The sequence below is a fragment of the Oryctolagus cuniculus genome, chromosome 4 (assembly GCF_964237555.1).
Source record: "Oryctolagus cuniculus chromosome 4, mOryCun1.1, whole genome shotgun sequence".
Lineage (NCBI taxonomy): Eukaryota > Metazoa > Chordata > Mammalia > Lagomorpha > Leporidae > Oryctolagus > Oryctolagus cuniculus.
The window spans coordinates 129,924,512-129,938,456 of record NC_091435.1 but is presented as its reverse complement, the minus strand read 5'-3'; the positions used below and the strand labels follow the sequence as shown (position 1 = coordinate 129,938,456).

At 44.3% G+C, this 13,945-nt stretch overlaps 1 protein-coding gene across 7 annotated transcripts in view; it reads left to right on the top strand.

Annotated features, from left to right (window-relative positions):
- The window catches only part of MED12L (mediator complex subunit 12L), a 355,610-nt gene extending 343,058 nt beyond the window's left edge, over positions 1–12,552 (top strand). For all 7 annotated transcript variants that reach the window (XM_051859045.2, XM_051859044.2, XM_051859043.2 and 4 more), the window contains 2 exons: positions 9,489–9,570; positions 12,421–12,552. In XM_051859045.2, the coding sequence (XP_051715005.2) occupies positions 9,489–9,570; positions 12,421–12,473 (135 nt within the window). In that variant the 3' untranslated portion in view covers positions 12,474–12,552. The remainder of the gene's footprint in view (positions 1–9,488; positions 9,571–12,420) is intronic.
- Positions 12,553–13,945: the final 1,393 nt, after the last annotated feature.

The following is a 13,945-nucleotide window of genomic DNA, read 5'->3' as shown; positions in this document are numbered from 1 at the left end:
TGGGCCATCCTCCACTGCACTCCCTGGCCACAGCAGAGAGCTGGCCTGGAAGAGGGGCAACCGGGACAGAATCCGGCGCCCCTAGGTGGAGGATTAGCCTAGTGAGCCGTGGCACCGGCCTCAAAGATATACTTTTTTTTTTTTTAACTTTTATTTAATGAATATAGATTTCCAAATTACAGCTTATGGACTACATTGGCTTCCCCCCACCCCCTGATGACTTCCCTCCCACCTGCAACCCTCCCCTTTCCCTCTCTCTCTCCCCTTCCATTCATATCACGATTCATTTTCAATTTTCTATAAAAGATATACTTTTAATATAGTCACAGTGTTAATTCACCACTAATCATTATATTCAACAAATAAAAAGTAGGAAGGTCACAGTGCCACAGAAGTATAAGCCTGAGTTGAAAATGACAATCATGTCCCAAAGTGACCATTTCATTGCTATACATCTTTTTTTGTATGTTGTATTAGCTGCTACATACCAGAGAAGACATATGATATTTGTCTTTTTGAGATTGGATTATTTCACTAAGCATAATTTCCACTTTGATCCATTTTGTTGCAAAAGACAGGATTTCATTCTTTTTTATGGCTGAGTAGTATTCCATAATGTGCATATACCACATTTTCATTATCCAGTCATCAGTTGATGGATATCTAGGTTCATTCTACATCTTAGCTATTGTGAATTAAGCTGCAATAAAAATGAGGGTACAAATAACTCTCATTTTTGTGCTGATTTCATTGTTAAAATACATCCTTTTCTTTTGGTCTTCTCACATTAAAAGGAAATAGAAGTATAATAAAAAAGTTATCTGTAGCTATCTTTATTATAACAGTATAAAGCTTCAGCAATGTTAAGAAATTCGTTTCCCTTTATCTTTTGGTTTTGTTCCTTATGAATTCCACTAAGATTTATTGTATGTGTTATAAATACTTACTGGTATGTATTATAAAGCTCTCCAGCAAATTGCCTTCTTGTTAATGGCCAGTGTTCTTCATTTTGCTTATTTCTTTGCTGGAGAAGCAGGTGGTAAGCAAGCTGGGTGTTGTAGAGAAGTGAGCCCTGGCTCACATGACGTTTTGATTCATGCTTATCAAGGAGAAGTGATAGGGGTGACATGGCCACCGCCCTCCTCAGGACTTGCCCCGCTGCTGTTGGGTGATACTCCTGTTGAGTTTGCTTACGAGCATGTTTGGTAGAGCCCAGCATCTGCCAGACACCATGACACATGCCAGTGAAGTAATGCATGCTTCCTGCCCCTGGAGGACTTAGACTCCTGGGCAGTGGTAGAACAGGGGCACCACACGGGGAAGGTAGCGTTCAGTTTAGAAGAGTTGGGGAGGTTGGTTCTGCTAGGCTGTTAGGACCATGTAACCAAGTACACAGATTGGGTGGCTCACACAGCAGGTATTTGTAGTCTCACAGCTCTGGAGGCTGGAAGTTCCAGGTGGACGTGTTAGCAGGGTTGGTTCCTCCTGAGCGCTGTGAGGGAGGAGCTGTCCCATGTCCTGGTCCTCTCACCTCTGCAGTTTACAGGCAAGCTTTGGCAGGCCTTGATTTGCAGGGTCTCATCCTGGCTCTGCCTATACCTTCACATGGCGTTCTTGCTGTGTGCATGTGTGTGCACAAGTTTGCCCTTTTTCTAAGGATACCAGCCATATCAGACACCAGTCACAACAACTCCATTTTAACTTGATTGCTTCTGTAATGATCCTGTCTCCAAATCAGGTCACTTTCAGAGGTACTGAACATAGGGATTTCAGCAAGTCCTTTTTGGGGGATGCGCTCCAGCTCATAACAGAGATCTAAAGGTAGGAGAAATTTAGGAAACCTTGCTGGAAGAGGTTTTTGATACCATGCCTTGCAAAGCAGCAGAATTTGATTTGTTGTTGTTTGAATACCCCCTTGCTAGTTGTCTCCTGTGTTGACAGCATCAGCTAGGACATGTGAGACCATGATCATGAACACCCGCATAGGCATGTATCTACCTTATAACAAGACTATCTAGGCGTAAAACTGACTTAGGACAAAAACTGATGCTTCTTTAAAATGTGTCCTCAGAAAACTGCTTTTCTGCGAAAAGAACTAAATAAAGAAAAAAAAATCCACGCTTACAGATTAAATCCTGTGTCAGTTTATTAGCATTCCCTGTATTGCCTTTTGCTGACTTAATTTGCTTGCCTTCTGTGAAGGAGGAACATCTAGAAATAAGAACATGGGTCCCCTTCCTAGGAAAATATATTTGGCCTCTCTAGTTTTGGCCTAAATTACACTTTTTTACTTAAAAATATTTTTAAAGCTTGTGTGTTGTTATAATTGAGCTAACTATTAACTGTGTTGGCTAGACATTATCTTTTCTTTAAAGCTACTTTCAGCTTTTCAGAAAATAATGCTTGCATCCTCTGGCTGTCTCCTTTATTTTCATCTTAAACTCCGGCTGTCTTCAATGACCTGGAAAACATGCTCCAGAAAGCTTTAAGAAGTTGACCTTTTTTTTTTTTTATTTTTCCATCAGCTGACCTTTGTGTCAGTATGATATTGAATATTTGTGCACTTAAATTTTTTGTTATTTATTTGAGAGGTGCAGATAGTCAGACCATGAGAGCCTCTATCCACTGGTTCACTACCCAGATGCCCAGGAGCTAGGAATTCAGTCTGGGTCTCTCACATGGGTGGCAGAGACCCAATTACTTGAAGCAACACCTGCTGCCTCCCAGGATTTATATCAGCAGGAAGGTGGAATCCAGAGCAGAGCCAGGGCTTGAAACCAGACAGACTTATGGGACACAAGCATCCCAATAACTGCTTCACCAAACTCCCACGCCTAAATATTTGCCTTATAAAAATGTGCTTAATGGGGCTGACATTGTGGCACAGTTAGTAAAGCTGCTGCTTGCAATACTGGCACCATGTCCCGGCTGCTCCACTTCCAATACAACTCCCTACTTTTTGTTTTTAAAGGATTTTTATTTATTTGAAAGACAGAGTTACAGAGAGAAGTAAAGCCAGAGAGAGAGAGAGATGTCTTCCATTCCACTGGTTCACTTCCCAAATGACCGCAATGGCCAGAGCTGAGCTGATCTGAAGCCAGGAACCAGGAGCTTCCTTCAGGTCTCCCACGTGGGTGCAGGGGCCCAAGGACTTGGGCCATCTTCTACTGCTTTCCCAGGCCATAGCAGAGAGCTGGATCAGAAGAGGAGCAGCTGGGACTTGAACCAGTGCCCATTTAGGATGCTGGCACTGCAGGTTGAGGCTTTAAACCCACTGTGACACAGTGCCAGCTCCCCAGCTCCCTACTAATGGCCTGGGAAAACAGAGGAAGATGGCCTGAGTGCTCCCATGTGGGAGACCCAGATCGAACTGCTGATTTTAGCCTGCCCCACTTGAGCTGTTGCAGCTATTTAGAGAGTGAACCAGATGATGAAAGATTCTCTCTCTCTGTCTCTGTAACTCTTTCAAATAAATAGTGTTTTAAAAAAATTCTTAATAGCAGCACTAGTTACTTAGACAATTGCATTAATTTTTAGTCAATTATTCCATTGATAGTGTTATGTAGTATTTCTCAAAGAATTCATAAGTTCCATTCATAGAAATCTTCAAAATGTGTCTGAAATTCAGATGTAGTCATATAATACTCTTGTTTTCAAGTAAAAGAAATTAGGTCTCGAGGGCCGGCGCCGCGGCTCTCTAGGCTAATCCTCTGCCTTTGGCGCCGGCACACCAGGTTCTAGTCCCGGTCGGGACGCCGGATTCTGTCCCAGTTGCCCCTCTTCCAGGCCAGCTCTCTGCTGTGGCCAGGGAGTGCAGTGGAGGATGGCCCAAGTGCTTGGGCCCTGCACCCCATGGGAGACCAGGAGAAGTACCTGGCTCCCACCATCGGATCAGTGCAGTGCGCCAGCCATAGCGCACCAGCCGCGGCGGCCATTGGAGGGTGAACCAACGGCAAAGGAAGACCTTTCTTTCTGTCTCTCTCTCACTGTCCACTCTGCCTGTCAAAAAAAAAAAAAAAAGAAAAAGAAATTAGATCTCGAGAACATTGTTGAGTTACATTGCCTTCCTTTGCATTAACTTGGATTTTTTTTCTTTTTGAAGACAAAGGAGAAGTAGTGTTTATAGAAGAGTTTTTTCTGTTTGCTTGGATTTCTGGTAACAGGAGAGCCAACATATTTGATACATTTTTTTCCTCACTGAACTATGTGCAGATCAAAAAACAATGACTAAATGGCAAGTTATTAGTTACCTTGCAAATAAATACAAATAAATCTTCTGAAATGCACCAGCCACTAGTTCTCTGTACATTTCAGATGATTTATTATGTGTTTATTAAAAATATATAGACCCTACACCATTTTCACAGGTGATCAGATGGCCCAAAAATGTGCCTGGATTTTGATAAATGTTTGGTGAACAACACATTTGTTCAGTGCTATAGCAAGGAAAACAAAATTGAATGGCATGTTTTGCATAAGAAAAGGAAAATATAATTCAGTGGCAAGATGTATAAACCATCTGAGAGTGTAAAGGTACTCACCGTACCAGCCCTGCTGCTGGTGCTCAGACAAGCTCAAGTTGAGAGAGGAGAGTTTCAGTGAACTCATACAGAAGTTACTGGTTAGAAACATTTTTGCCTTTGCAGTGACTGAGCAGTAGAAGTAAGTATCACTGAACCAACTGTGTGTTCATTAATTTAGGGATCAGTCAGAGGACATTCTTTGCAAATTTCAGCAGAGAATGGTGTTCCCTGGAGAGCGGTTCAACCGCATTGGCGAGTTTCACCACGTTGGCCCACTGACAGGCCTGAGTTCTGGGCTTTCTCTTGTGATTACAGCAGGAGCACAGTGTGGTTTCTGCCCTCAAAATGCCCAGAATCCAGAGACTTAGAAGCAACTGCCATATCACCCCTAATGTTTGATAACTGAGGCATCTACACTGGACCCAGAGTATAAGAGCAGTGGTTCACTCTGAATGTGTGAGGGACTGGGTGATAACCTGAGCTGATCTTGGAAAGGCGTAGCTTTTATGGAGGGTGTTAAGTGGAATGTAGGGAGGAACGAACATCTGCCGAAGTACACAGGGGGGAGGGACCAGGATCTTCGCCTGGATGAGTGCAGTCCAGAAGAATCCTTCCCACTGCATTTATCATCTTCAAGTGGGGAAGAGTAAACAGACAGGGACTGTGCTTTTAGGACCATTAGTGAATGTCCACGAACCTACTTACTGACTTGTCTTGGTAAAGGTTCGGCTGCTGCCACCGTGATGACTCCATAGCCCAGCCAAGCATCAGAAACACCCAGAGGAACCATTTAAATTCCAGGTTTCCAGCACATTAGCTGCAGAAAAACAAAGTCTGGGGGAGAGCCCTGGGAGGGAAGGTACTTGAATTTCTCCTGTTGGTTTTGCCAGTGCAGGCTGAGGTTCTTTGCAGTGACTTGATCTGAAAGGCGCACAGTCAGGTTTCCATGGGGTGGGGGTGGGGGCTGCCACCAACTCTGCCTCCTGTGGAAGGCGCTGCACAGCTTGGGAAATTGCCTGCTGCTGTTCCGGTAGAGGTGAAAGCCAGTGAAAACTATCATGGGGCGCCCTTGAGAGGAAGCAGGTGTGGTGGAACACTACGGAGAAATCTGGAATATAGATCTGGTCAGCCTAAGGAAGTTGGCCTGAGAACCCCATTTCATGTAAAAATTGTTGTGGACCCAAAGAACTTTTGTTCATCTTGCAATATTTACTGCACCAGAGGCCAAAACAGGAATGTTTAGCAACTTATTTTAACGTAAACTAATTTGTTAGCAGAAAAAAAACACTTTATGAAAAAGCAGGTGTTTTCAAAATGAAATAAAAAACCAGAATGACATTAACAGTTGAAAATGTTTCCTTAATATCCGGCTTAATAATCACGTTCAGTTTGTTCCAGGTCACGTGTTATATAGCTTCTGGAAAAGAGCTTTGCATTCATGAGGGAAAGAGAGGGAAAAAGCGGAGTATCTTGGTATTATGAAAATGGCTTAGACTTTGCAGATACCCTGAGACAATCTTGTGACCCTCCGCCAGGCATTCCCAGACCACAATAGGAGGCTGAATGTGTGCTTCCTCTTCAGGCCACCAGCACACAACCTCCCTGTTCCTGCCACGTGCACACCCTTGCCGGTGCATACACATACAGGCACTCCCTAGGAGTCTCACAGTGACCGTGTGGCCTCTGCAAAATGTAGCATCGGAGGGAGGGGGTCACTGTAGTGTCTCCTTTTATGAATTACTCCATTTGAAGCAGGTTTTGAATGAACTTAAGGAAGGCAGTTAAGTGTTGAATGAATAAATGTTCAGCGTTTTTGCACAGTGTACTCCAGTATGCTAGTTTATGAGCACCTTTGCAGTCAACCATTTGGAGTATAAATATTTCCAAATAATTTCTAATATATGCAAGTTGATATTTCCAATCAAGGATAGGCATGGGGAGGCAGGGTGGACAGGGAAAGGGAACTGTTCGTCAAAGGATACACTGTTTCAGATAGGAGGAATAAGTTCTGGTGACCTTTCTTATGGCATGGGGACTATAGTTAATAATCATGATTGTATTTTAAAACTGCTAAAAGCTTTTAAAGTTCTCACCACAAAAAAACATGGGTATATTTGACAATGATTACATTGAGTAGGGTGATTTAATCATTCTACAATGTATGCATGCATCCTAATATCACGTTGTAGCTCATAAATGTATACAGTTATTGTGTGACAGTTTTTAAAAAAGGCTAGCACTGGATACTGATTCAGATCTTGGACTGTGGATCCAGAAAACTCTATCTGAAGCCCAGTACTAGGAGGGATTTGGGCAAATCACTGAGCCCCACACAGCCTCAGTATCCCCATGTTTTCAATGAGAATACTCACAAGAAAATGTCACAATTCCTTATCTTCATTCTCCAAATTCAGATAATTCTGAAAGTAGAAGAAGAATTTGCAGTTCATTGAACAGCAAAATCTGATGTGAGCTCATGTTGCGGCGGAACCTGGCCTGAACTGGCACTGTGCTTTTTCCATGTCCCTTGGCAACAGGACTATTCATATGTGTTCCTGCACCCAGCGGATGTTTGACATGGAGTACTGCGCTATACTCTGCCCATCTTGGTGTGTTAGTCAGCTTGTGGTTACTACGTAACCTTCACCTGATAGGAGCTACTTAGGAAGTGGCGTTTATTTCAGTGTACGTCCCAGGCTGGGTGTCCCATTGGCTCAGGCATCTGGTGAGGGCAGAGGACGGCTGAGGGAGGGTCACATGGCCAGCCAGGAAGCGGAGGCGGAACAGCTGGGCTGATAGATGATGAACCCTCTCACCAGACTTACCCCCATGTCCTAAAGCACTCTTGCTAGGCCCACCTCCTGGATGCCATAATTGGATCAAGCCTCTTCACTCATCGCCTATCAGCCATTAACATTAATACATCAATCATTATGTGAGATGTTAGCACTTAAGCATTTCTCTGAATTGAGAGCCACATCTTGGTCAAACCAGAAGAGCTGGTCTATTTTCTGTGAATGTTCCATAGTCAACTATCTATGCACCTGCATTCCAACATGCCTATGTCCCAAGGACTCTGGCTAAGAGGTTGCACATAGTTACTACTGCATCAAGATTAAATAGGTATATATTTATATTTACATAGAAGTTTATATTATATATATCTATCTTATAAGAAATATATATAATTATGTATTTCTGTGTGTCCAAGATACAGTGTCTGGCACATAGTGCCATTTAAGATTTTGTTACACTGGATGTTTTTTTCTGCATAAGTATGAAAACAATTGAATAGAAAACCAAGCACTTATTTTAACATTTCCATTTATGTAAGGAGCTGGGTTTTTTCATTGTTGCTTTGAGCTATGGGGGAAAAAATGGCAAGTTGCCATTTCCCTACTTTGCATTGGGAGAAATTTATAATTGGTGGGTGAAATAATTCACTGCTTTTCTGTATCCCTTTCATTATTAGGAAGACTGTTGGGATGCAGGCACTTCAGACTTAGCCACTGCATTGATTTTTCCTGAGTGCCTGTTGTGTGCCTGACATTGCTGGACCCTAGTGGTGTATCAGCAGATAAACCCAAGTCTACATGGGCTAGTGGGAGAGAAATACTCAAACCAGGTGTTTTACTAAATATGAGTTCTAAAGGAATCAACCCAGTAATACCTTCTAATTACGATTGATCAAGTACAGGGCTCCCAGTTAAATATGATTAAACAATGATTAGCCCTTTCATGTACTTACATCCCAATTGCTGCATAGGGTGCACTTAACACTAAATGCAATGTTTGTTACATATAATATTGGAACATTCCTAGAAGCAAAAGGATATTTGCTGCTTAATGTGAAATTCACATTTAGCTGGGAATTCTGTACTTTTATTTGCGAGATGCAATGGTCCTCCTTATTATCCTGGCTGTTTACAGCCACATGGTCAAGGTCTGAGGAGGAAATGGATATGCTTAGATTGGGAAAGTGGAGACTTAGAAGGGACTCTTTACAAAGAGCTGGGCCGAGGAAAGGGAGCCCCACTAGGACCTGTGATGCACACAGGCCTGGCCGAGGTTACTGATCTGAAGCCCGGGGGAGGGGGTCCTCGGTGAGCCCTGCGGCTGCGTGGAGTGAGCTGCTCTCAGCCAGCAGAGACCTGCCCGGGAAAGGCAAAACAGTGCCACTCTGCACCTTGCCTGCCTCACCGTGCTCTCGGCCTCCAGTCTCCGAGAGTGCCCCGTCCCTACCTGCCTGTTGTGCATGGCTCCGGCTGGGAGAGAGCCTGCCAAGGCAGACAGGAAGGAGCTGGCCCAGCTGTGTCGTGACCGAGGGACAGGACAGCTTCTCTGTTACATCAGCGAGAAGCCAGGCAGGATGGAGACAGCGGAGCAGAGGGGGCAAGGGAGAAGGCAGAGCGTGCATCTGAACCTTAAGCTCAAGGGGTGGGGGTGGAAGCAAATCCTCTCCTCCAGTGATTCTGATCATGAGTAACCTTGCCCCTGCCAGGTACTGATATTCTTCCTCTTGGGAATAACTACCACAATTTCTTGTAGCCGCTTAACTGAACGCGGGCAACTCGGCACCCATCTGGTGCCACGGCTCTGATTGATCCTGCAAGAGCCCTCAAAGACATCTCGATTGAAAATGCTCGGTGATGTAGTGATACTCATGAGCTGAAGCGAAGGTGAAGATGACAAGGGAATTAGGGCTACTGGGCCCTCTCTGGGATGTGGACTCCTTCCTCGGGGCTCTTCACATCAGTGCCACCCAAGCCCCTGAGAGTGGGCTCCCGAGTGGGTGGGACACTGCAGCCAGTTAGCAGTGTGTAAATGCAAACTCATTTCCACACACTGGGCATGGCCCTTCTCTTTAGAAGCGCACTGCAGGCTGCGTGGCTTGGGGAGGGAGTCCCTCCTTGTCTGTGCCTGCCCCCGAGCTGACTCCTGTTCCCTCTCCCATTGCACTTCCAGTTCCCCAGGCAAGGCTTGCAGCAGACACAGCAGCAGCAGCAGACGGCAGCCCTGGTGCGGCAGCTCCAGAAGCAGCTTTCTAGTAAGTACCACGCCCTTCTTGGGACAGATGGCCCCTGGGGAGTCCAGGCAAGCAAGCAGCATGCGAGTGGTGCCATCTCCCATTTGGCTCAGTCCTGGATGTTTCTGTTTTGTCTTGGTCTGACTTGGTTTTGGCTTGAATGCTTTTTTCCTGGAAAATCCCCCATCTGTCTCAGATTTAGCGAGGATGTTTCCTCTGGATTCCATCTGAACCTGGATGTGTTTCATTCCATTCAGGAGAACCCTGCAGAACCACAGGTGTGCTTTTTAGAAAGCTGCAGGGCTCAGGCAGCACCCCAGGAGATAGCTTTAATGTTAGAGGTGAATGAGAGCAGGTTGTCCCCTGCCCCGTCTGCCGGCTCTCAGAGCCAGGAAGCCCAGGACCACGCTGCTCTCTGTGTCGCACCACGCTCCCCTTCCTGATGACCATGGCTCAGGGAAATCAGAGCTGCAGCCTCACAGCCAGGCGGGGCCGTGCTTCTGCTCTACTGGGGTGGTTTCTCTAGTCAGTTGCGCTGCTCTGGTAGATACAGCGCATGCCAGCGGCCATTCATGCATTCACGACCTTGATGCCCGCTGAGTGTACCCGTGATTCCAGTCACCCCAGCTCCGGAGCCACGGGATGGGAGGGAGACCGCTCTCCTCTGGGTCTCGGATGCTTCGCTTCAGTGTGTGCTGAAGGCAGTGGCTTGCAGGCCAGCAGGTCTGCTAGCCTGCTCATCTTTTAAAGATCTAGGTTGGTTTGTACCTGAGGGGCCACTTGCTTTTAGTCTTGATTTTCTGCCTGCTGCTGTGTGGCTGATTTCCTGCACGGTGGGCTCTGTGTATGTTTACAACTTTGTTTCTTTAAAAGTATTTCCCTCTTAAAAGCTCATTCAAGTCAAATAAGCCAATCTTGTTTTCTAGCTACTGTTGAATATGTTTGGCCTCTTAAATAAATTTGTAACTAAAATTTCATTGGATTTCCATAGTTCATATCCTTGCAGAGAATTTAATTTTAAGCCACAGATTATTTCCAGGTATTTACAAATGGGTGCCTATGATTTTTATATACTAGCACTTATTTGGGGAGCGTGTCTACCCTTAATTTCCAAGAGCTTGAAGAAGTATCCTTTGTTTTTAAAGGTTATTTATTTGAGGCAGAGGGGGAGAGAGTGAGGGAGGGAAGGAAGAAGGGAAGAAGTGAGCAGAGAAGAGGGGAGAAGAGAGAGATCTTCCATTTCCTAGTTCATTCCCCAAGTGGCCACAACAGCCAGGACCGGGCCAGACAAAAGCCAGTAGCCGTGAACTTCATCCTGGTCTCCCACGTGGGTGGCAGAGGCCCAAGCACTTGGGCCATCATTCACTGCCTTTCCAGGAAGCTAGATTGGAAGTGGAGCATCCAGGACTTGAACCAGTGCTCTGGTATGGGATGCTGGTGTTTTTTTTTTGGTGGTGGTTTTTTTTTTTTTTTTTTTTTTTTTTGACAGGCAGAGTGGACAGTGAGAGAGAGAGAGACAGAGAGAAAGGTCTTCCTTTGCTGTTGGTTCACCCTCCAATGGCCGCCCTGGCCGCCGCGCTGCAGCTGGCGCACCGCGCTGATCCGATGGCAGGAGCCAGGTACTTATCCTGGTCTCCCATGGGGTGCAGGGCCCACTGCACTCCCTGGCCACAGCAGAGAGCTGGCCTGGAAGAGGGGCAACCGGGACAGAATCCGGCGCCCCGACCGGGACTAGAACCCGTTGTGCCGGCGCCTCAAGGTGGAGGATTAGCCTAGTGAGCCACAGCGCCGGCTGTGGATGCTGGTGTTTTAAGTGGTGACTTAACCCTCTGTGCCACAAAGCCAGCCCCTAAGCATCAGTGGTTTAGGCTTTCACTTCTAGAACATTTTCTTCATTTTTTGGAGGAATTTATTAAGGTTATTCAACCAACAGTAAGGAATAGAGCTGCGAGTTAAGCTCAGATGGGCTCTTCCAGAGCTCACTTCTTGACCACAGTATTCATGAGGGCTTCAAAAAGTGTGGATAATATGTTGAATTAAAAGATAAATTTTAGCACAAAAGGTTTGTAAATGCATGCAATACAAGGGGTCATCAAAAAGTTCACAAAAATGTATTCATAAAAAACTATGCATAGATGTAAAATATTGTCAGCCCTGAGAGCTCATTTATAATAAGCCTCCTGTCAGTGGCCAGAGCTCTGTATTTTCTTCTGTCATGGTCAAAAGGTGCTGAAAATGAATAATTGAATAATGCAATTATGCAAGCAGTAGCTTTTCTAAGCCTGTGTCATTTTGTTGGTATCTCCAGATTATTTTTGCTGTTTGTGCATGTGAACGTGTGTATGCATGCATACATGGATAGGCCCACAATTGAGTCAACCCACACATAGACACTCGCATGGCAGCCACTGTCACACTTGCGTGTACCCTTGCATAGTTCTCTATCGTGGGGCCATTTGCAGAAATTTGTTGACTTCCAACATATTATTTTCTCTTACCTATTATGGTGCTGTGTTAAAGCAGACTTGCTGACTTTATAAATATTTGGAGGAATTTTGGTTTTTATGAAACTCTTAGTGTTGAGTTAGTGTTGGAGGTATTTCTTACTTCGGAGGGTGGGCCAATTATCCTAATGTGGATGCCTTGTGTTTTTGATTAAATGGGATGTAGGGTTGGTCCCTGTGTTAGGTAAATTCAGAGGCAGTACCTGAATCCTCCCCTATGGTCCTAGAAGACTAGGATTGTGCTCAAGGGGCTGTGGATCTGTTCCCTCTGCCTGGGGCTATTAGTAGAGTGACACTGAGAGAATAGCACTTATCTGTAGCATCATTTTGCAGCTATAACCGTCCTTCTCTGGATTTTTCTCATTAGGTAACCAGCCACAGCAAGGAGTGACTCCCTATGGGCATCCTTCACATTTCTGAATCTGGAAGAGGAGAAACATGAACTTTTATGTTTGCACTGGAAAATAGAAAATCATATTTAATGTATTAGACATCCTTAGACATGTCTCTTTGTTCTCTTTTAATTTTACGCTACACTTCATACAGAGGTACTTGAACGGAAAATGGAGGGGGAGTTGTGGTTTGGTTTTGTCTCATTCAGGACTAACGTAGGCTGAGGGGCATGGGTCATGCAGGCCTACTCCAGGAGGAATGTGCTAGCAGACCTTGGAGACTCGGTGCTTTTTCTTGAATCACCCATTTATAGAGAGAATGAGATGGTGGGTTTAACTCTTTGTGTGCTCATTAATGATGAAGTTTGTTTCTTCCAAACTGGGTGGACCAAACTACTGATCTGAACAGCATGTTAGATCTTGGCAGGAAAAGTGGCCTGAGCATTCTGCTTCAACCTGTGATGGTGACGTGGGTGTTGATTAGCATCACTCTAATTTGAAATGTTCAAAATGTTCACAAGCACTTTATCAACTTTGTTCTTATTTATGTAGGACTTTTCTTTGCTTCTGTCATGGTCAAAAGGTGCTGAAACAGATGGTTGCTTAGTACTCAAACTTTCTTAATCCAAGGCTCCTGGGAGCACCACCCTGCGAAGTGTGGGAGCCTCTCGGGTCCAGCTGAGCGGACTTGTTTCCATTGCTGAGGGCGATGGCCTTAGCCTTTGTGGGGTGAAACACGTAAATTCTAAAGGCCTGAAGGAACCACGGTGGAATCGTCCCATTTATTTATTGCCAGTTTTGGCAAAAATGACTGTGTCCAGTTTTGGTTCTCCTGAATCTTATGCCAATTTGGAGGGGGTGGGGGGGCGAATTGTGCGACTGGCTTGAGATTCCACAGTGTCCTAACTTGACATGGGTTCCAGAGACTCTGGCCCTGAAGTCCAGAAGGTTCTGGTTTTCATAAAAGGTGTATTTGCTGTTTATTTTGTATGGTAAGTATTTGCTATTTTGAATTTAATTATCAATGTTGGTGTCAGTCTTGGGTTGTGTATTGCATATACTGTATTTATAAATTGGTGCAAAAAGCACAAGTAAAGTAAATTATACATCAAATTTATTATAAAGAAATAGTAACTATTTTAACTTTGTTCAAGTATGTGGTAATTTGCTCCTATTAAAGTATAAAAATACAGTAAATTATTATCAGTTTGTGTAACTTAAGAGTATTCCATATAATATTTTTTTAGATTTAGATGCATAAAATTTTGAATGTGAAAATTGCAGGGCATTTGAAAACATATGTGGGGGATATTTTCCCATGTTCTGTGTTTTTTCTTTGGCCATATGATTTTACATATAACGTAGTTTAAGCAGACTGTGAATAGATTTGTCTATAATAAGCAAACCACATAGAACTACTTTTTTTAAATGTAGCTGGTATAACTTTAGTAGACAATTTCTTTTGCAAATCATTATATGAATAATTTATATCTTCCTAGG